We start from the raw sequence: 23,746 nt of genomic DNA, 5'->3' as shown, positions 1-23,746 counted from the left end.
CACTCAAAAATCCATATTTTAAGAGCATATATATACTCTTCTTTTAGCCCCTAATTGGCTAATATTTTGCCTAAACAGAGCTTATTGGGTAATGGCATGCAGTGACCTTGAACCATGTCAATGTGAAGGTCATAGCAGATCTTAATAAAACTTGTTTTAGACAGTAGATTATTTCCTAGATATGCTTAATCTTGGTCGGATTGAACAAAAATGCCTGTATGTTAGGGGAAATGAAATTGAAATAGAAGTTCTATGCCAGCTGGAAAAATTTCAAGTTATAGGTCAAGGTCAAAGCAAAATTCACTGAAATAACATCAGCGGGGCCCTTTGAAATGTTCACCATTTCAATGTTGTCTGGTTCATAGTAATTTCAAATAAAAATATTCACAGAGGAATAATGAAATTAAGTAAACTATACATCGATAAGTTTCTGACAATTGATGATGCAACAAGAACATAGTACGAAAGGTCAACCCTTTGAAAAGCAGTGTAGAGGAAACGATGCTCAGATTTATGTTTTAAACAAAATTGATTTTTACGGAAATTTTAATTTTGCATTCTGGGTTAAGAAATTAGATGTTAGTTCCAGGTAAAGTTAACTTTTACCTAAAATGAAGTCAAATTTCTTAAGTCGTACTTAAACACATTCGGATTTTTTTGTTAACTCGGTCTTGAAATGTTTATTTTTTTTGTTAATTTGTACTTAAAACCATTCGGATTTTGTTAAGTCGTACCAAGAATCATTCGATTTTTAAAATCTTTTTTGTACTTAAGTTACTTTTGTCATTAGATTAAGAACACTGCTTCTTAGAGCTACTTCTAGCATTACTTTCTACATTAGCGGAAAACCCACTCGTTGCTTTGCAACGAGCTTTGCTCTAGTTGTACTTATGTTTCTTTGTTACTAGATTAAGAACTCTGCTTCTTAGACGTACTTCTAGCGTTGCTTTCGACATTAGCGGAAAACCCACTCGTTGCTTTGCAACGAGCTTTGCTCTAGTTTTTCTTCTTCTTTTTCTTCTAGACGTTTCTTTAAACTGTAATATCTCGCTTGTTTGTCATTAGATTTTATTCAAATTTTCAGGGTTTATTGTAAATAGCTTACTATAGCAAAAAATATGGTGAAATCGCTACTTCCGGTTTTGAGTTATTCCCCTTTGAATATTTTTTTAGTGGGTCTCGTGTACCTGCAAAGGCTCCGAGTAGATCCGTAGCAAGTAGTTTTAATTTACAAATCTTTAATGTAGACATCTTGAACGTTGTCCTCCTAGTTTTACATGTTTGATTAACACACGTATACTGCTTAAAACATTACATCGAAATTTATGTTTCAAAAAATGTTAAATTTTGCTTATATCTTTGCTCAATAACTTTTTAGTTGTAAATTTTTTCTAGACACATATAGAATAAAAGTTGTGCAGAATATCAAGAGCTTTCATTTGATACCATAACAAAGGGGCTAGCCCCTAAAATGAGGGGTCTAGATCCCTTAAAAGTCTTTGCTTCATAACTCTAAAACGGTAAATTTTTCGATATGGGCGTCGCTGCAAAAAATGTTGTTTGTGACTTTATTGATCTCATAAAACTGTTTTTGTGTTCGGGTAGTGCATAATATTCGGGTAAAAAGTAATACGTGTTGACCAGTACTCGCGGCATTTGGCCAAGTTAACGAAACTCTCCCTCGCCCGCGGCCGAGAAAATCGGTCATCATGGTAGCGGCTGGGTTACCTAGCGGTCAGCGGTTATCTAATACACGAGAGTTGCGTCTCTCACAAATGAGTTTATTTAGTCGCGAACTCAAAAATTGTTGTAGTTTTGATTACACATAAAAGTTTATGGACTAAACGATTGGGTGTCAATGAAGAAATCGTTCAGTTAATTAATAAAAGCAATGTCATTCTCAATCTAAAGCAATATCAGACATAGATCAATTGTGGGTTTAAGTTTAAAATAAAGAACGTCTATTTGATAGAACATGGTCGTTATATGGCAAACTTTTCAAATCTTCCTGGGTTCTGAGATGTGCGTGTCTGTGCGTTGTACCTTTACGTAATCTATCCTTCGTCCACGGCCGATCAGCCACGGCTGCACTACTAGCGGTAAGCGGTTATCTAATACACAGGATTCGCACACCGCGGCGCACACTTAGATGAAGATAAACGTGTTTGAGTTTATATAGCCGTAAATACAAGAACTGTTTTAATTTTATATTATAAAAGTTTGTCCATCTTGTATTTATCTAATTAAACATTTGAGTGTAACTGAATATTAATGAGAGATATTACTCCAAATCGGAAACATATTCAGACATAAATTAATGGTTGGTTTGTATATCTAAAAAAATTTAACCAACCCCCCCCCCCCAAATATTAAATGATGATTATCCCTCGCACATGGCCGAGGAGATCCAGCGCGAGTGGACAAGTGATCTGCGGTCGGCTCGTGTTCTTCTATATGTACCTTATCACGCGTTCATGTTTCATATTTTGCACGGACAGAAGTATATTTTATTATGTTTTCAACTATTATATAGATTTAAGACGAAAATAGATAAATTTATTTTACTTGTACAGTTGATTAAGCATTGATTGAATTATACGATAGCGTACAAGGTAGTTTAAAAATCAAATCAAATTTCCATGTTACATGTACATGTTTGCGGTAGGTGCTAGCACGATAAAAGAATGTCCTGAATTGAGGCATTTGATGATTATTTAAAAGAATATTCACATGAGATTAATAGATTATATCAGTCACATATTAATCACTCTGTAGTTTTTCTACATGGTTGTTCGTTTCAGTGTGGAAGCGAACTCAGTGCTGTGTCCCCCCTCCTCCCGCCCCTCTGACAAGTGCTCGCGCTGGATTTTTTTAAATTGGCGAAAAGATATCAACATCTGTCGAAAATCATTTTTGGTGACTTCTTCTCATGTGTAACATTTTCTCCTCAACGTGTTTAATTTTCCCACCCGTGTGTTTATTCGGTCAGTCTGTGTTAATTCAATCGCCACGTGCGACCGAAGATCTTGTGTCGCTTCAGCGCACACTTCAGAACATATGTAATTGAGTAACAACTGGAAGGGTGCTTTTATAAACAATAAGACTATTATTCTAAGTCAATCATCTTCACATTAAAGATGTAACCTAAGAATGTGGCTAATAAATTAACCTGTTGATCACGCTAAACTTTTATAGTTATGAACATAATAATTCATGATATTTTATAATTAAAAGTTTGAAGACAAAGACAATTTTTTTCTTGGATATACGACTACATTATGCAATGCAGTCGTTCGCCATAGAAATCATCAAAGTACTGCAACTGTCGACGGATTTCTTTTTTCTTTGAAAGACCATGATAATTCACTTGACTTGCAGGCTATAATATAGCGATATATCTGCCTCCCAAAAATATATGCGCTTCTCAAAGTTACACTTAAGTGAGATAGATGAGCGTTATTGGGAATTTTATGTATTGCTAATTGTATGGAAATTGATTAAAAAAAACAACTTTTAATTTAAGTTGTGTATTATGAGGTTGTAATGCAACTTAATTTACTTACAAGGTTAGCTACAGCCAGTGGAATATAGGTGGCTTTTATGTGAACAATGAATACCCAATATATTAAATACAAGATAAATAGTTTCCAGAATTATAATACTAATATGCTTGTGTATATGAAGGTTGCACCCTCATTTGTATGGCTGTAGGTGAGGAGGTATATAATACTAATATGCTTGTGTATATGAAGGTTGCACCCTCATTTGTATGGCTGTAGGTGAGGAGGTATAGGTGTATCGATGTACATACAATGTATGACTGCACATACGGATTCCGGACCATGGCTACAGGCGATACCAATGATAGTCTTTTAATACATCAATGCACAGTTGATCTAGAAACTGACCAGTTTCATAACTTCTTCGAATTTCTCTAACACGGACTGTCTAATTCCTTCCCAGAATTCCAATTTACGCAAGCGCAATTGAAGTTGTTGTTTTTAATTTAATTAGTCAACCCACTGACATAAAAATAAGGATTTTGCATATTATTACATCGTCGAGAGAAGTAAAATTCATTTCTGTATATAAGGTTATTAAATTCACATTACATAGCGGTGTCTCTATGAAACAGCACCATCTGGTGTAAAAGTTAGATGCTCGCCTTTGCATAAATTCTCCCGCTCATTTTTTTTATTAGCTGATTATATATTATTTTGAATGTCCAAATCTACTCGTATCATTAAATAATATCAGACGACACACATTTCCCTGAAGAAAATCTCAAAGATGCCATCAATTTTGACTAATTACTAAATTTTGTCAGCACGTAACAATTTTAAACTTGCAAATAGTCTTCAAAAATTTAGAAAGATTTAAATAAACAAGTTATCTTAGAGAAAAGGTTACGTGTTTTGTAGGCGGGTTAGGTTTTTAAAAAAAACTGCAATTCCTGACATGAATCATGAGTACATACTGTTTATAACAATGCTTGCTACCCTTTTAAAATTTAACTCGCCATTAAACATCTTACATTTTATAGAATTTTTGAAACGATTACACAGACTGTGTTCGACAAATAGTTTTCCTAAAACATTTTCTTCCTGTCTTGTTCAAAACACATTTTATATACAGGCTTTCAATCACAACACGTTTTTATAGCAAAAGCAGAACTGAAAGTTTAGTCATTATAATCGTTTGACACCATATTACATATATTTTTAACCCGCAGCAACAACGGAAGACCTACTCGTGGCTTTGCCACGAGCTTTGCTCTAGTTGTAGAATATTATCGATGTTTTCTTTATACACACATAATGACCAGCATGCACTTGTTTTTACATTTTAAGGTTTTTTTTTTAATTCAGAAAATTGGAATATCAGATGCAAGTAGCCAAAAATTATTATTTGCAGCAAGTCATTACTTGGGAGGTATTAATTTGTTGATAATAAATATATAAATAAAACCTGAAAGCAACAATTAAGGCCTAAAATGAAATAACATTGATCTTGAAATTACTATCTCTTCCTGTAAATTATTACTGAGTAATGCTTGCCCATGAATGTTCCATGTAATGTGAATATAGTAATTATTCATCTCAAACCATCTATAATCTCCTTGTTTATATCAGATAAATTTTCAATTTTATGACTCTTGCCCCACAAGGGCATTAGGTGCAGGGCCAACTTGAAGTAAGCTCGATTTGATGCATTTTTTAACTCGAAAGATGTGTAACGTGTTTTGGGTTCGGTGATTGAGACCAGTCTGGGGAATGTGTTTATTTAACAATCATATATGAATACCGGCATAAAACGATCACAAAAACTACGAGTCAATATATACAGATATAGTTGTAAGGATGACCTATCCTTAAGCATGCAAAACAAATAATTCACAAGTTATTTATAAGGGATGGGGCTTGATGATCTGTGGGTTATAACCCGGGGCTCTATCCGAGGCACAGGTCTCAGCCTCGAGACCTGCGAGATCTGTCCTGATAAGGCTCTATGCCTATATCACATGTACAGGGCTGTATCTCTGCAGCCGACACAAGCTGCAGCCAGGTACACTCAGTTAATAAAATACGAGTAAATATTAACGCTCTATTTAAAGATTAACCCAATACGAACACTGTGCAGTCGTATTAACGTACCTACTCCTTCGACAGCCGAACACAGAATCAGCTCTTCTCTCGAGTGTGCTCTTATATATAGTAGTGTCATCCGGACTATCCTCGCACATTACCATTAGCATCAAAGATAACACCCGTATGATATAAAAATTATCTGAATCCCAAACCCGATCATTTGTTACATAACCCACGCCTCATTGCTTCATGCGTCCTCGCATGACAAAACGATAACATAGATATATAAATATATATATTTTTTCTTTTTATCTAAAAAGGATGACGTATCAAACATGAATATTGTACAAAATGAATGATGGATGTATAGCACCGTCTTGGGGATGAACATGAATAAGCATACATACACATGCAAATAACAAAAATGTAAAATGAAACAAAATGTTCGACAAACACAGTACAGCTACAATGTTTATAAGTATCTACAAATCAAACAGTTCTTCACTTTCTTTGATTCTCTTAATTTTCTGCCCATTTTCATGGTATTTGGTGATGGTGATCTCCTTCACTCTGCGATGATAGCCCTCTGTTTGAGTAGATTCATCTACCATGATCTTGGATAGGACAGGATCCAGGTTGTCAGTTTGAATCCCAAACTCCACACTTTTCTTCGACACGGTTTCTTCAACAACGCCAAGGTTGGTTCGTTTAGACGAAAACACTGGACTTGGCGCTGTTCTTTTTCGAATCACTCTTCCTGAGATGAAGTCATCCTGAGAGGTTGATGGTAAAGCTTCCATCTCTTTTTCTGCGAGTTCAGTCCGAACCTCGCCGAGTTGAACTTCGGGGTCCACGTCCCAGTCACTGTCGTCTTCCTGATCATGACTTGTGTCCTTATGTGCTGAGGAAGGGGCATCGGGATGCTTCGTCCGCATGTGTTTCTGCAGATACTCCTTCTTTTTAAAGGATACATGACAGGCTTTGCACACCATCATACTGCTTGCACAGCTCAGCACATGTTCGGACCATGCGTCCTTACCATCCAGTTCAACAAAACACACAGGACATATTTCCTTTGCCCTCCGAGGGGTCGTCTTTGTGTTAACCATACTACAATGTAAAATAAAAGCTTTCATAAAAATCGATGATGCATCTGAGCATGAACATTCCTCTATATGAATAAGACTATCTATCCACTATACACAAAATCAGAATCATTCCAATAAACAACAAAACTAATATGTACAATATCTAATTGTTTTATTGAACAATTTATTCTGTCACATAATCTCTCATCCAGACTGGAGCACGTCTGTTGCGCTTGGACTCGAATTCCCCAGCTAGTTCATCTGTAACCTCTACTTTTGACTGACGCTCATCAATAACCTCCGACTCAAACTGAACATCAAGTTGGCTTTCCGTGCTGCTCTCCAGAGGGGTCTGCAGTTCGTTCTCTCCTTTCAGAATCTGAGCTTTGCACGTTTTCAAGCGGTCACAATGTATAACCTGGTCTTTACCATTCCGACCACAGTTAACTTTATACAAAACTTCCGATAGTTTTGTGAGTATCTTGAACGGTCCCCGCCAGTAGGACGTGAACTTCGGTGAGCATCCAACTTTGCGCTGGGGGAAGTATACGTATACATTTTCTCCTTTCTTGAACTTCTCATAGGACATTTTCATGTCATGATAATGATCCCACCGCTGCCACAAATTTTGTAACGTGTTTTGGGTTCGGTGATTGAGACCAGTCTGGGGAATGTGTTTATTTAACAATCATATATGAATACCGGCATAAAACGATCACAAAAACTACGAGTCAATATATACAGATATAGTTGTAAGGATGACCTATCCTTAAGCATGCAAAACAAATAATTCACAAGTTATTTATAAGGGATGGGGCTTGATGATCTGTGGGTTATAACCCGGGGCTCTATCCGAGGCACAGGTCTCAGCCTCGAGACCTGCGAGATTTGTCCTGATAAGGCTCTATGCCTATATCACATGTACAGGGCTGTATCTCTGCAGCCGACATAAGCTGCAGCCAGGTACACTCAGTTAATAAAATACGAGTAAATATTAACGCTCTATTTAAAGATTAATCCAATACGAACACTGTGCAGTCGTATTAACGTACCTACTCCTTCGACAGCCGAACACAGAATCAGCTCTTCTCTCGAGTGTGCTCTGATATATAGTAGTGTCATCCGGACTATCCTCGCACATTACCATTAGCATCAAAGATAACACCCGTATGATATAAAAATTATCTGAATCCCAAACCCGATCATTTGTTACAGATGTTTGATGCTAAATACAAATAAACATCTATCCTTCATGCTTTACATTATGTTGACATTTGAGTATTACAATAAGCAGTTTGCTAAACAGTTCAAAGCCATGGAAAATAACTCCTAATGAACTGCCTATGAACTGGTAAGGTTAATAAAATTGTTTATTTTTACTATATGTGTTTATAAAATTGAAAGCAGTTCAGTTGACCCAAACAAGAAAGGTTGGGAAACTGCCTAAACGATGCAAACTGTTAAGGTTAAAGGTATATTTTTAACATGAGTTTGAGTAAATATTTACATCATGCTTGATATAATTAGACGTTTCACCAACCCTTGGCCCACAAAACATGTTCATTCTTCAGTTATTTGTCTCTAAACTTTGCTACACGTCTGATGAATATTAATGTAATCCGCCATTTTTTACGCCACTGCGCATGAGCGCAGGAAAACCCAGCATTTAAAAACACGATGAAAGAAAGAGGCTAGAGGTTCAGTGTAAAGTTTGTTTACAATATAGAAACACCTTTTTATTGTCATAAATTAGATAATTCTTATAACAAATGTCACTTGAACCATTATTAGTCCGTTATTGATACATGTAGAACGATATGAATTGTTGAATATGTGTAATAAAGGCGAAACACGATATTGGCGTCGTCGACAGTGTAAACAGAGCTAACCTACGGGGCCACCTGAGGGATACATGTACTGAAAGTCTTTATCGGTCATTATTTTCAGAATTTAGATTTAAAATAGTTTTTTTATTATCGAAATAATGTTAAAACTGCGGAATAGATATTTTAAATACATTCAATATTTATATCTTTTTGATTTTAATACGCTTTGTTATAATACGTAATGTACGTTGAAACTGAAATATAACTTTGATGTCTATAGATAAAGTAGTGGAAGTTCAAGTCCTGTCAGACGACCAGGTTTACGCCAGATAGCTGAAAGGTTGGAAAGCGATACTAGTTCAACCTCAAGCCAAGTCAGAAGAGGGAGGGGGAGAGGAAGGCCAAGAGGGAGTGGAGCAAGAGGCAGACGAGCAGACTAACAGACACACAAGAAAGAAGTAGGCACAGAGGGGATGAAGCAGCTGATGCTTTCTCTGAAAGAGAACGTATTTTAGAGGTAACACCCACAATGCAGTTTAGTGTTGTTGTTTTGTTTTTTTAAGAGATATTGTTATACTGTACTCCTTTGCACCAAAAACCATGATAAATTGGGGAAAATTTTGTTTGATATTTATCAATTACTTTTTAGCTCACCTGAGCCAAAGGCTCAAGTGAGCTTTTCTGATCACAATTTGTCCGTTGTCTGTCGTTGTCGTCGTTGTCGTTGTCGTTAACTTTTTACATTTTCATCTTCTTCTCAAGAACCACATGGCCAATTTCAACCAAACTTACCATAAAGTTAATTTAGGTGAAGGGGATTCAGGTTTGTTCAAATGAAGAGCCATGCCCTCTTTCAAGGGGAGATAATTAGGAATTAGTGAAAAAGTAATGGTGTATTTTAAAATCTTCTTCTCAAGAACCACTTAGCCAGGAAAGATGAAACTCATAGTGAAGTATCCTCATGTGGTGTAGATTCAAGTTTGTTCAAATCATGACCCCTGGGGCAAGGGTGGGGCTGTAATGGATGAGTAAATTTTACATAAGAATACACCAGAAAACCTTTAAACTTTAAAAATCTTCTCCAGATCCCATAAACAACAGAGCTGTGATTAGTTACATTTATATGCAAGGAACTTTATGTAGTGCGTATTCAATTTTGTCTAGTTTGTGGCCGTACGAAATGATATCAACAGATTAGGTTTACCTTTGTTTATTTTTTTTTTCGATCGGGCGCGGTGTACCAAATAAATGAAAACGAGGCTAACCCACTTCAGTCATTTTTGATGTGGACGGTGAAGAAGTAACTGTAGTTTTGTGTTTACACGGATCTTAAACAAAAGTATTCATCGCTATTGTTGTTTTCATTCTGTAAGGTTTGAATAGTTAAGGATTTAGCTAAATAATTACAACCTTGCGTATATTTGGTCATGCAGCATTAATTTGTTATTATGCAGTGTGTAGGCGCGATCATACTGCGCAGTTGAAGTCTCTCGGAGAAAAGTCACACGGAGGAAAACAAGTCCATTTAGATACTGCTATATTTTTTAAGTGTTAAAGAAGATTGAGAAGATGATCTATTTTTAAAATATACTTAGTATAAGGAAGCGTAATAGTTTGTCATCGCACAATATAAAAATAGACGAATTTTACATGCGGAAGAGTTATCTCCCGTTGTCAGCGTAACGCTCCTTTTCCCACTGTCTCTGTCCTTTGTAAGTTACTTGATAATATTTTTAATCTTCAAACGTTATCGGACAATTTCGATCTGTACCTGTATTGCCAGAGTATGGGGTAATATGTAAATTATGAACATATTCTCATACAGATTTATTTACTAAGATACTGACATATAAAGTTGGTAAGGTTATAGAGGGAAAACAGTGCCTTGCGCCAGTTGACCCTGGATAGTCGCCACAAAGGGAAATAACTTTTGTAAATATGAAAGTCGTCTACAGGGACAACTCTTGCATATAGGTACACCTGTCATCAGAACATGTTTATAAAGCATAACTTATTGTTAGTAAAAGTAGCAGTTCAAAGTATTTACTGAAGTTTGCAGAAAGGAAACTATATAAATTGTGATTTTGTGTCAATCGCGGAGATGAGGAATATCGCCTACACAGGTTTCTGACAATTGGCTAAAATAAAGCTTAGTAGTGTGTGTAAAATGATAAAAATAAAAAAGGACAAAAGTAGAATAAAAAGACTATAGATTTACATGCAGTTTATTATTAAAATATTGTGTTATGGGCATTTTTTTCTTTAAAAATAAATTAATAGGAAGGTGTTATTTTCATGCCATATGATTTTACCATTCTGCATTTTATATTGCACTTGTTCTTTGTTTTATATTGTACTTATTTTTTACATGTAAAGTACTTTAGGGTAATTACATAATTAGATAAGGTGCTATATAAAACTAGAATAATAATAATGTGGTTAATATAATTAGCAGTCTGATTTAAGTTCTAGTGATTGGAAATCAGAAAAAAATTAGAATCAATAATACCGAGCGCAGCGAGAGGCGGGCGAAGCCCGCCTCGCGAAGCGAGGATTAATGGTAACACGTATATATAAGAAAATCGGTGAAAAATGAAAGTTAAATCAGGGGTACTAAGGCCAAAAAAAATTTCTTCCAGCCCTGGGCGCCGCCGACTGGTACTTATCGATGTTTATTGCCCCTAAACTCGATTTAATAAGTTTCAGTGTTTCAATAGAAGGTAATTTGAATTAAAAGAAATTAAAAAGGAAACCAGATAAGTTTCAATAGTGCTTCAATCAAGAAACACGACTTGTTCTATGTATGTCTTATCAAATTATCAGATGGAAAATAAAAACATCAACGTCAAGGAACTGATCTTTAAGATTCTGAATAAAGTATTCAATTTTATTACATTGGCATTCATATAAATTAAATTGATGAACAATGAAAGAAGAAATAAAAAAAAATTCGGAATCACGTAAGTCTCTTCGGCTATTTCCAAAGACGTTTTACGTCTAAAATATGACGTCATAATGTAGACTGAGCACGCGACATTTAGTTTAACTTTGACGAATGATTTGAGTTATGAAAAAATAAAGATGCATGTGGTGGCATAACATAGAAAAACTTGAAATGGCTTAAAGGGCTGCTTTTATAATTTTGACTGCAGGTTAAGCACAATACCAATGTACACACAGTCCTTATAAACATGATAAAAAAAATCTATAAAATTTTATGAAATACCACAGTGGTTAGATATGTAATTTGGATTATTGCGCAAAAGCTATGCCAGTAAATGTCGTATACATTTATATGGTACATATAATTTCTGGAAATGTGTGACACATGTTCAAGGTAAGTCTTGTGTGAAAATGATATACAAATTGCATGTAACTTGCGTCTTTCTTAAAATGATTGATTGTATGTTATTTAACAACCCTCTGAATTTCTCACTCATATGAAACACCAGTACTTGCAGGTGGAGATCTACAAATTTTGTCCTATACTTGGCACTCAGGGCCATTGAGCAGTGAGGGACCTTTTTTATGCCAGCACTTTCAGAGACACAGGACCTCTGTTGTTATGGTCTTGTCTAAAGGACCAGTCTCCACATCCCACAGTGGGATTCGAATCAGCGAACTAAGGATAAACTCCTTAGTTTGTGTCTCTAGAGCAGACGCTCTGTACCACACAAGTGACCTCTTTAAATGAATGTTGTCATATGTGTTGCCTGTAATTTTGAATTTACTTTTAGGGTTTAATTTTTTTCAACTTTCTGCTTTCCTAAATTTGATTTGTGCTACAAACTTAAAATAAGTATATATTTTTAAAAGTATCTGCATTGTAGTTCCCAACAACTGCTGTCTAATCTGAAAGTGTCAGTGATGACAGCATTATTATTTTTAGAAAGTGTGTTAGAATCAAGTGAAAGCTATGCTGATCCTTATTATTTAGTATAGATTATGACATTGTTATATTTTTTGTAGATCACAGAATGCCTAGGAAGAAGAGCTGGAAGAAAGCTGCTGTAAAAAAGAACCCATGTAAGGCAGATGTGGGTGACAAGTACCCCACAGATGTTGGCCACGTCCAACTGTCTGTGCCTCTGGGTGTAGGCCACGTCCTAACACCTATGACATCTGTACCGGCAGGGGTGGTCTCTACCACCCCTGTGACAGTGGTCTCTGCGGCTCTCCCTGAGACCACTATGCCTCAAACTATGCCTCAAATGTTGCCACTGGCTCAAACTATGCCTCAAATGTTGCCTCTGGCTCAAAAGTTGCCTCAAATGATTACTCAGAATTCCTCTCAGTTGCTTACTCAGAATATCTCTCAGATTACAACTCAGAATATTACTCCGTTTGTAATGAACAATATACCAAATGAAACAACACATGCACTGCAATGTAATTGTATGCATCAGAATTCAGATAATGTGGTGTTTGGATCTTTCCATCAGGGAAGCATGAGGTTTTCATCATTTTCAAGAGGTAATCAGTGTACATGCAATTCACTTATGATTGTGGCAAATTCATATGAAAACTTTTCATTTACTAGTTCCTTTTTAGATCAGACTCTGCTCAAGGGAGATAATTTGTACAACACGGTTGTGAAGAATCTTCAGAGTGCTGGAAAACTTAAAAGTAGATTACTGATGTTTGATGAATTACCAATTCATATTGATTCTGGTGAAAATCACCACATGGTTGATAAGTTTGATACATTGTTTGGCTTATTAGTTACAGATGATAAGAGAAATCAAATTCAAACTCTACATGAATGTCTGCAACAAGCATTGGGATTATCTAGGTACGTATTAATAATGATTGGCTCAATATGTTCAGCACTGTACAAAGATTCAGACAATGAATTTTATTTTTTTGACTCACATTCTCATGGGGAAAATGGTTTGTCTCAATGTGATGGAAAGTCTCTGATGAGACACAGTTGCTGCTTAGATGATTTATTAGGATTTCTGTATGCAATGTATGAAAGTATGCACATTGAATTTGCAACTGAATTTGAAGTGATGCCTGTTGCTTACTTATTCATAGCTTCCCTAGTAATAATCAAAGTACACATCAATATTATAGATTAGATCAGTTAACAACAACTGCTCTCACAAACAAACAATCTGATGGCACCAATACTGGTCACTTAAAAACAACAGCAATAAAGAAAGATAAAAAGGATTACATGAGACAATATATGAGAAACAAGAGACAGGATCCCGAGTTTAAAGTCAAGGAAAGGGACAATAAAAGAAGCAAAAGACAAGATCCAGAGTTTAAAGACAACGAAAGAGACCGTATGAGAAACAAACGACAAGATGCAGAGTTTAAAGGAAAAGAGAGGAACAGTATGAGAAACAAGAGACAAGATCCAGAGTTTAAAGTCAAGGAAAGGTACAATAAAAGAAGCAAGAGACAAGATCCAGAGTTTAAAGACAACGAAAGAGACCGTATGAGAAACAAACGACAACATGCAGACTTTAAAGTAAAGGAAAGGGACAGTAAAAGAAGCAAGAGACAGGATCCAGAGTTTAAAGACAATGAAAGAGACCGTATGAGAAACAAACGACAAAATGCAGAGTTTAAAGGAAAAGAGAGGAACAGTAAGAGAAACAAGAGACAGGATCCCGAGTTTAAAGTCAAGGAAAGGGAAAGTAAAGGAAGCAAGAGACAAGATCCAGAGTTTAAAGACAATGAAAGAGACCGTATGAGAAACAAACGACAAAATACAGAGTTTAAAGACAAGGAAAGGGACAGTAAGAGAATTAAAAGGCAAGAAGAAGAATATAGGCATGATGAGCAAATAAGAGATTTAAAGAAGAAAAAAGAAATGAGACAAAGTTCTAACCAGTTAGAAAAAGAGAGATTGAAGATGAAAGAAAAGAGAAAAAATGAACACTATAGATCATCAGAAAATATTGCTGCAAAACAATCAAAAGCACACTCACGGGGGAATTTGGACTATATTGAAACTGAAAAACAAAGATACAGAAAAAGTAAATTTGGAGTTGATGCAATTGAGTGTGTTGAGAATTTTCACAACAATGTAAGATTGGGTCCTGTGTTTGTATGCACATGTTGCCAACAGACATGGTTTCATGAAAGTGTTTCAAATGTAGATAATATTTTATTGGATGCTGAAATCAAAAGGAAGTATTTTACTAATACAAAGTCTGTAAACGAGCAGGAATGGATATGCAACACATGCAATTCAAGTTTAAAAGAAAGTCAAACTCCAAAACTCTCTATTGCAAATGGAATGATATGGAATCAAAAACCAAGTGAATTGAATCTGTTACCATTGGAAGAAAGACTTGTATCCTTAAGAATTCCCTTCATGCAGATAAGAGAATTACCAAGAGGAGGACAGTATTCTGTAAAAGGAAATGTTGTAAATGTGCCAGTTGACATTCAACCAACAATCAATAGTCTTCCCAGGAGACTTGATGAAAATATTACAATACCTGTGAAGTTAAAAAGAAAACTATCTTTTCAGCACTCTTATTGTCATGAAAATGTCCGACCTACAAAGGTTCTGATTGCTTTACATTGGTTAATGAAAAACAGTGAATATTATAAGAATTCAAACATAAACATAGATGACAACTGGTTCCATGAGGTCACCAATTCTGCAAGCGAATTAATAAGACAGTTTATAGAGGGTCACACCAATGAAGATTCAGCAAATCATGACCAATCAGATGGATCAGACTCTGATGAATTCTGTGAAGTTGATAGTGGTAAGGATGGAAATCGTGATACTCTATTAGACAGTGACTCATTTGACATGAATCAGATCTTCACGTTTGCTCCAGGAGAAGGACAGCGTCCAATCAGTTTGTATCAAGATCAAATGGCCGAGTATTTGTCATTTCCAACAATATTTTGTGGTGAAGGAAGAGTAGAAAACGATCAGCGTCAAGTACCTGTTTCATATGCTGATATTGCCAAGTGGGAATTACGAAGTGCTGATAGACGTGCTGCACAGTCGGTACCAAATTTGTTTTTCAAATTGAAAAAGATTCAACTAAAACAGGTAACAGACAAATGCAATTTAGCCCTTAGGAAGTGCAAAACAAAGGGGAAAACCTTTACTGCAAATGAAATAAGAAATCCTGATCAAATCAGTGACATTGTTAGACACAATGAGGGATTTTATGTTTTCAAACAATTGAGAAATTCTCCTCCTTATCTTGAAACAAGAAAGAAAGATGTTTTTGCAATGATACGACAGCTTGGTCTACAAACTTGGTTTATGTACTTTTCTGCTGCAGATACACGTTGGAATGATCTGATCAGAGCACTAGGAGTTTTAAACGATGGCAAACAGTACACAGATTCTGAAATTCAGAGCATGACATGGACTGAAAAGTCAAAGTTGGTTCAGAAAGACCCAATTACATGTACAAGATATTTTGATCATCGTTTTCGGACTTTTTTAAATACTGTACTTAAGAGTGATCATCATCCTATTGGAAAGATACAGGACTTTTTCTATAGAGTTGAATTTCAGCAAAGGGGATCACCACATGTTCACATGATTGTTTGGATTGAAAATGCTCCAAAATACTTAGAAAATGATAACAAGGAAATTGTTGCATTTGTTGACAGCTACTTGAAGTGTGAAAGGAATACAGAAGACAATTTGATAGAATTGCAAGTTCATAAACACTCACAAACATGCAAAAAAAAGGAAAGGCTGTTTGCAGATTTGGATTTCCACTTCCACCACTGCAAGCTACTATGATATTGGAACCTTTGGACAGTGGCATTGAGAAATACAAGAAAATGTATAAGACTATGCAAGACAAAGTGAATGACTTTAAAAATGGATGTGACATCAGCTGCACTTTCCAAGACTTTTTGCAGAATGTACTACAACTATCTGAAGATGATTATATAAAATGCATCAGAAGTTCTTTGAGAACACCCAAGGTATTTTTAAAACGTAAACCCTGTGACTTGAGGGTGAATGCTTACAACAGTACTCTTCTTCATGCATGGGCAGCAAACATCGATATTCAGTATGTTTTGGATCCATATGCTTGTGCAATGTACATTGTCTCATACATAAGTAAATCCCAAAGGGGCATGAGTGATCTGCTGAGTAGAGCTGCAAAAGAAGCAAGAGATGGCAATCTTGACATTAAGAGACAAGTTAGACATATTGGAAATCAATTTCTTAACAGTGTTGAAGTTGGAGCACAAGAAGCAGCATATCTAGTTTTGCAAATGCCCCTTACAAAAGCATCAAGAGATGTAATGTTTATAAACACATCTCCAGTTGATGGCCGTGTAATACTTGTCAAACCTGATTCAGAACTCGAAAAGTTGAATGCTAATTCCACAGACATAGAATGCAGTAACATAGTCAAAAGATATGCAAAACGTCCAAAACAACTTGAAAACTGGTGTTTAGCTGACTATGTGTCACAGTTAGATGTAGTTTTCCCAAAGGAAATTATAACTGACCTGTTTGAAATGGAAACAAATGATGATGAGAGACACCAGTCAGAAAATGAAGATAGTGGATCTGATACTGAGGGTGAATTTAAAGACGACAGCACATTAGTTGTGTTGAGAAATGGAATTAAAATTAAGCGCAGAAAAACACCAAGAGTTATACGATATGTGCGCTATAGCTTAAAGACAAACCCAGAAAATTACTATAGAGAAAAATTAATGCTGTTCACTCCATGGCGAAATGAAACTTCTGATCTTCTGTGTGGACATCAGAACTTTGAGCAATCATTTAACCAGAAAAAAATTTTCTTAGCTAATAAAATCAAACAGTATGAACATAATGCTGATATGCTTGAGCAGGCAGAACAGATGGCGCAGGATGATTTGACAGAAGCATATGATGAATTAGCTCCTGGTGCTCAACAAACTGATGCAGATGATGAATATGAAGGAACTGTTAACTCTGAAACATTTGTTCACTTTAATCCAGAAAGGCCAATTGAACAGAGAGAGTATGACATAGGAAGTGATGTTGGAATTCCATCAACAAGACAACTGAATGAGCAGAGTTCTGTTAGATTACCTGATGATCAGTATTTAAAGCTTGTAGCCAGTTTAAATTTGAAGCAACGGGAATTCTTCAATCATGTTATGCAATGGATCAAGTCTAAACAGGAACCTATTCATGCATATCTGTCAGGAGGTGCAGGAGTTGGAAAGTCAGTGTTAATCAGAGCGCTTTATCAAGCTTTACATCGGTATTTATGTGCTAAGGAGGGTGAGAATCCAGATGATATACGAATTCTTCTTTGTGCATACACTGGTAAAGCTGCATTTAACATTGGTGGTCAAACAATTGCTTCTGCATTTCACCAGAAAATTAACCAAAGGCAGCAAAACATGCATTGTGATGAACTCAACACATTTAGAACTAAGTATAGAAATTTGTCAGTAGTCATCATAGATGAAATTTCAATGGTTGGCAACGCAAAGTTGGAATTTATAAATAACAGACTTCAGCTTCTTACTGGTTTGAAGAGGCCGTTTGGAGACATTAGTATTATTGCTGTCGGAGATTTCTTTCAACTTAAACCAATCATGGATGGCTGGATTTTTCAAGATTTAAAACAAAATGCCCAAGCACTTGCATGTAATCTTTGGAAACAAAACTTCACCTTATTTGAATTAGATGAAGTAATGCGACAAAAAGATGATTTAGAATTTGCACAGCTTTTGAACCGTCTTCGTCACAATGAGATGACTTCTGCGGACTTGGATATAATTCACAGGCGCATCATTGCTGAAAATAGTCAAAATTATCCACGCAATGTTCCCCATCGTTTCACAATGAATGCAAAAGTAGATGAATATAACAATAAACTTATAGAGCAACTTCCTGGTGAAAAAGTTATTGTTATAGCTGTTGACAGTGTCCTCCAAGACCACAGTAAGTCTGTGAAAGACCGACTACTCAGATCATTGCAATATCAAGATGATGTAAGCAAAACTGCAAATCTCATGACAAGACTAACTCTAGCCATTGGAATGATATATGACATTACGGTTAATATTGATGTTACTGATGGCTTGACAAATGGTTCATCATGTACTGTATTTCTTGTTGAAAACAGATTACCTGGTGTATCAAGGCCAAGTATTGTGTGGGTGAAGTTTTTAGATTCAGCAGTAGGAAGAATTGCTCGACAGAAATACAGACATCTTTTCCATGATGATGTAATGGATGATTGGACACCAATATTTGACTGTCAGCGATCTTTTGTTTTCAATTCAACTACATATCAAAGAATACAGTTTCCTTTAAGACCAGCTGCTGGTAAGACAATTCATAAGGCTCAGGGCTGCACTGTTGATGAAATTGTAGTAGATTTGTCTCAATCAAGGATAAGGAAAACACCCCACATTCATTATGTAGCTCTTAGTAGAGTTAGATCTGTTGAAAAGTTGCATATTCTGAATTTCAATGAACAAGCATTAACTGTTGATCAAAAAGTTGTAGAAGAAATGGAAAGAATGAGGAAGGAAGCACTTCTAAAACTGTGTTATCTTCCATTGTACAAAACAGAGCAGAACAAACTAAAAATTATGTTTAATAATGCAAGATCTCTTCACAAACATTTCAATGAAATTAAAAATGAACCCAATGTTTTAGCATCAGATGTTATTGGTTTTTCAGAAACAAGATTAACCATCAATGATGAACAGAATTTTATGATGGAAGGTTACTTGACTCTGTTTAATCATGAAAAGAGAAGTGACAGTTATCGTCCTCATCATGGAACAGCATTATACGTTAAAGAAGACCATTTGATGACATGTATCTCAAAATTCAGCAACACTTTGCTTGAATTCATCATAGCTTTAATACATTTCAGAGACCTTTGAGAAGTGCAGATAATTGTTTTATACAAGTTCCCTGCATGTTCTTTTAAAGAATTTGAACGTGAAGTTATGTTGCATTTAAAACCTTTTGTCGACACAAAGAAGAAATTGATAATTCTTGGAGATTTCAATTTTGATTTGTTTACAGGTCACAGAGAATTTCTGAACTTTATGAACTTGAATTTAAAATGCACACAATTGGTAAAAAAGGTAACTCACGAGTCGGGTTCACAACTTGATTTGATTTTCACAAACTTTCCTCATTGTGAAACTGATGTGATTGAGGCATATTGGTCAGACCATAAAATGATTTACTGTACATATACTTTATGAATCTGATATAAGGGACGCACGAGTATTTATTTGGGAGAGATACGTCTTCTTGTCCCCTCTCCCACCTACCAATGTGCCAGTGTCACTTAGTGACATTTGGTACATTGATTACTGTATACAGGGTTATATTCGCCCTAGCTGTGTTAATTATTTTCATCCTTTCACATAATTTTGCAACATTTAAAATTCTCCCCAGTTGCAGTTTTATTGAAAAAATCATACCATGTTCTTCTAATTTACCCCATTTTATATTTGTCTACCTCTAAGATGGATGACGCGGGAAAATAAAATGGGGCGAATATTTCCCTGTATACAGTATCTGATAGGCACCAATTACTTGATGTAAAATCTTGTTTCTTATTAGGCATATGTTTACTTAAAGGTGAGACGACACGTTCCTCAGTGTTAGATAACTTTTTCCGGCAATTTGTTAATGGTTTACTACTACTTTGACAAGCTTTCTTGCAAAAAATTAGGGTACCTTACCAGGCATTTCTGCAAATTACTAGAGTATGCAATTTCCTATATAATCTCCTTGAAAAAACACTTGAATTGCTGATATAAAAATAAATACATGTACAGCACAGCAAATTTCACTATATAAGAATTATATCTCCGCCACAACGAGGTTTTGAACTCACAACCTTTAGAACCTATACACTTCTGCAAGTGTGCCGCCACAGTTCTAACCACTTGACCATCTAGACACGTAAACAAATCCAAGTAAATTTTGAACATTTTTAAAGTAATTATATAATTAATATTTTTTATTGGAACTCTTTATTACGAGGAGATAGAAAAAAGATTCTCGAGGTACGTGTTGTCTGACCTTAAACTTTTTTTATGTGCATGCATGGAATAGCTTAAAAAATTGCAAGCAACTCATTAATGATCACAAAACAATTGTACTAAACAAGAAACCTTCATTATGACTTTTTATTAATTTTCAACAGACAATTAATAAATGTACAAAATAATTGAATATTGTATGTTACGGAAAATTCATGTGCCATCAATGACAATTATTCATGTCCTGGCCAAAAAATGATGATCATTGTATTATATGTTAATTAAAATTTATAAATTATGAGTATACTGTATTGATGTTTGTGAGTTAGTTTTACCCTTGCTATTTATATTCTTTTCTTTCATGATACATGAATATCATGAACTTGGTATTTTGAATATACATGAAATTTTTTGAGATTACATTAATTGTTTACAAAGTTTAATTTCAAGAAATTAATGACTTCTGGTAAATAATGATTAGAGTTATACTAGAAATATACACTTGCATCAAGTAATTGGTATCTTTGATATATGTTCAACACTGTATTCTATAGTTTTATGAAGTAAATTCACCGAATATTACCTTTATGAAATAATTGCTGTATAGAAAAATTGTAAATTTATTAATGTTACTGTGTCTTGTGTCATTTTGTCCCTCCAGAACAATACTGGAGTACATGAGAGTATAAACTTTTACAGTGTATATGAATTCATATTTTTTCCAGAGCAAATATAATAACAATTTCAGTGTCAATATTCTTATCATACATGAAATTCAAGTCTTTATGTAATTACTTTGTAATCAACCTAATGCAGTATTGTAGATATTACAATTGCTTAGGCTTTAAACAGGCTGTGTGGTCAACAAATTAACCTATAGATGCACCTGAAAATGAAATACATGTACTTGCAAAAGTTCACACACTATATTTAAAGCCATTATCTATGATTTTATTCATGCAGAGCTCCCAGAAATTAGATTACTGATCATGACCATCCAGCATACTTATTGATTTTGGTTTAAGTCACTTGTTTCTTCTTGTAGCTGAATTAGAATTTGATACATGAATTTTGAAAGTACATGCAGCTCAGTTAGAGATTTTTTTTTATATATATCATTTAAATCATTTTAAAATTTTTGAAATAATGTTCATTGTATATATGAACTTATATGTTTAAGTTTATAATATTTTTGTATTTCAAAACATTCCAAAATTCCTTTAAACATTTTCCTTTACTATCTCTAGTTACCTGTGTAGAATAGGAATGCAACCTGCTTACTCAGAGAGATACCTACAACTCATTCTAAGTTACTAGTATATTGCTGATTTCAGATAACTCCATATTAATTGATATTTAATATTCTCCAGCATTGAGATATTTAATATGTGACCACCATTATATTATTCTCTAATGAGAATCGACTATATATTAAACACTTATAGGCAGGTAAGTATCAAAAGAGGGGGTCAATGGACAGCCCGTAAAGGGAGGTAAACCTACCTCTTTTTAACATTACAATTTTTCCTATAAAAGACAGGAAAAAAGGTGGATCACTAGAATTTCTCATGACTGGTCTTTAAAATCAAAATTATTGATTACAGAAAGATCTTAATCAATCCATTTTGGTATATTACCATCAAGTTTAGGTAATCTGATTCCTGCAGGCACTCCAATTAAATGTTACCTAATAAAAATTCTTTAAAAATATTATTTGATATTCAAAGTCAGAACCAAAGGACTTTACAAAATTTTGATTATTGCCAAATAATTTCACATTGAATTTTGCATTGAAGTCTATGGGCAGTGCATCATTTTATAAGAAATTGTAAAATATGATTTGAATTCCAAACAAATCTGTTGGTTGGAAATATGCATAAACACCCTCTTCATTAAAATATGAAATAAATGATTTTTTTACCGCAGAAATTTTAACAAAAAAACAATTTTCTACTTTTCATCAAGGGCAAAAACTCTTCAAAAACTTTTTAATGTGCATCTCCTTTCATGTTATGAGTCTTGTGAATTTGGTTAATTTCAATTTTATCATTATCTAGCAATGTATTTTTAACCAGTTTAAAATTATTTAAAATCGTCCAAAATCCCTTCATTATACATTCAATACCTTAACTGTTTACAAAGCATCTATGTTTACATGTAATGTTATTGTCAAGAAGTTTTGCATTTCTGTCACAAAATTGTTGCAATATTGCATATTTGATACTGTACGTGTACATATATGTCTGTTTAAGTCATATACAATTTAGATAGTTCATTGTTAGTAAATAACACTCCTTAGTTTTTATTATATTATCTACATGTACTAATTGTCTGATAAATTTTCACCAAATCTGTTGAATTCTGTAAAGAAATAAAAGTAAAATCTTATTCACATTTTCTGTTTTTATTATAACTAAGCTAAGCAAATGTTACACCCCAAAAAAAAGGAGAGAAATATTATTGTTCAATATTAGCATAATATTACACTTCAGAGTTGACAGTAATACTGGGATTGACCTCTTTATGCCTAAATTGATAATGAGGTAGGCATTTTAAAAGCACTGGTTGGAAAGAAAGTCCTTATTCTAACATCTACAGGCATAATTCTTGCAAGTAAATGTCTTCCACTCAGGTGACCGATATGGCTCCTGGACCTTTTTTTTTTTAAATGTAACGTACAACGTCATGTCTAGACACACCAAATCATAAATGTCACGTGCACTTTGACAAGCCCGATATTAATTATAACAAAATTATATCTGCGAAAACGGTCGCACTGTCAACATATTAAAGATTTTCAACCAAATATTTCTGATATATTTTCTTAATTAAACTTGCTAAGACAAAGACGAAAACTCACCGAGTCGACCTCTAGTATGTGGCGGCCAACGGGAGGTAACTCTATCTATTCAACACTAAATAGGTACCAACCATAAGTTAAATCCACAGGCACCTGACGTTACAATATATACTAGGTATGGGTATATTTTATTATTAAAAGAAAAATAAGTAATGTCAGGTGCCTGTGGTTAAATGGTGTATTTTCGATATTGTATTCTTTTAAGTATTTTTTAAATATGAACTTAAAGCTAATTTTTAATGTTAATCCTGCTGTATTCTATAATTTCTATTTCCCATTTCCCGATTACAGTCTTCGGCCTATCATTTTCTCTCTTGCATGATGAATTTTTCTTTTAATATTATTTCATTGGTTGAAATGCTGTAAGAAAAAGGTAACGGAGGCTTGTCGAAAGATCTCGAAATT

General features: G+C 34.6%; 3 protein-coding genes across 3 annotated transcripts; 2 read left to right on the top strand and 1 right to left on the bottom strand.

The window, feature by feature from the left end:
* Positions 1–5,969: 5,969 nt before the first annotated feature.
* On the bottom strand, positions 5,970–7,894 carry LOC136274280 (uncharacterized). Its single transcript, XM_066080726.1, has 2 exons — positions 7,729–7,894; positions 5,970–6,698 (listed from the first exon to the last, which is right to left on the bottom strand). The coding sequence occupies exons 1-2, from the start codon at positions 7,827–7,829 to the stop codon at positions 6,071–6,073; spliced, it is 729 nt and encodes a 242-aa protein (XP_065936798.1). The 5' UTR covers positions 7,830–7,894; the 3' UTR covers positions 5,970–6,070.
* A 3,755-nt stretch (positions 7,895–11,649) lies between these two features.
* On the top strand, positions 11,650–16,243 carry LOC136274271 (uncharacterized). Its single transcript, XM_066080715.1, has 2 exons — positions 11,650–13,294; positions 13,579–16,243. The coding sequence occupies exons 1-2, from the start codon at positions 12,480–12,482 to the stop codon at positions 16,241–16,243; spliced, it is 3,480 nt and encodes a 1,159-aa protein (XP_065936787.1). The 5' UTR covers positions 11,650–12,479.
* Positions 16,243–22,821, top strand: LOC136274274 (uncharacterized). Its single transcript, XM_066080720.1, has 2 exons — positions 16,243–18,793; positions 19,154–22,821. The coding sequence occupies exons 1-2, from the start codon at positions 16,285–16,287 to the stop codon at positions 19,360–19,362; spliced, it is 2,718 nt and encodes a 905-aa protein (XP_065936792.1). The 5' UTR covers positions 16,243–16,284; the 3' UTR covers positions 19,363–22,821.
* The last annotated feature ends 925 nt before the right edge of the window (positions 22,822–23,746 follow it).

Source organism: Magallana gigas, chromosome 1 (genome assembly GCF_963853765.1).
Source record: "Magallana gigas chromosome 1, xbMagGiga1.1, whole genome shotgun sequence".
NCBI lineage: Eukaryota > Metazoa > Mollusca > Bivalvia > Ostreida > Ostreidae > Magallana > Magallana gigas.
This window is presented reverse-complemented; position numbering and strand designations above follow the sequence as displayed.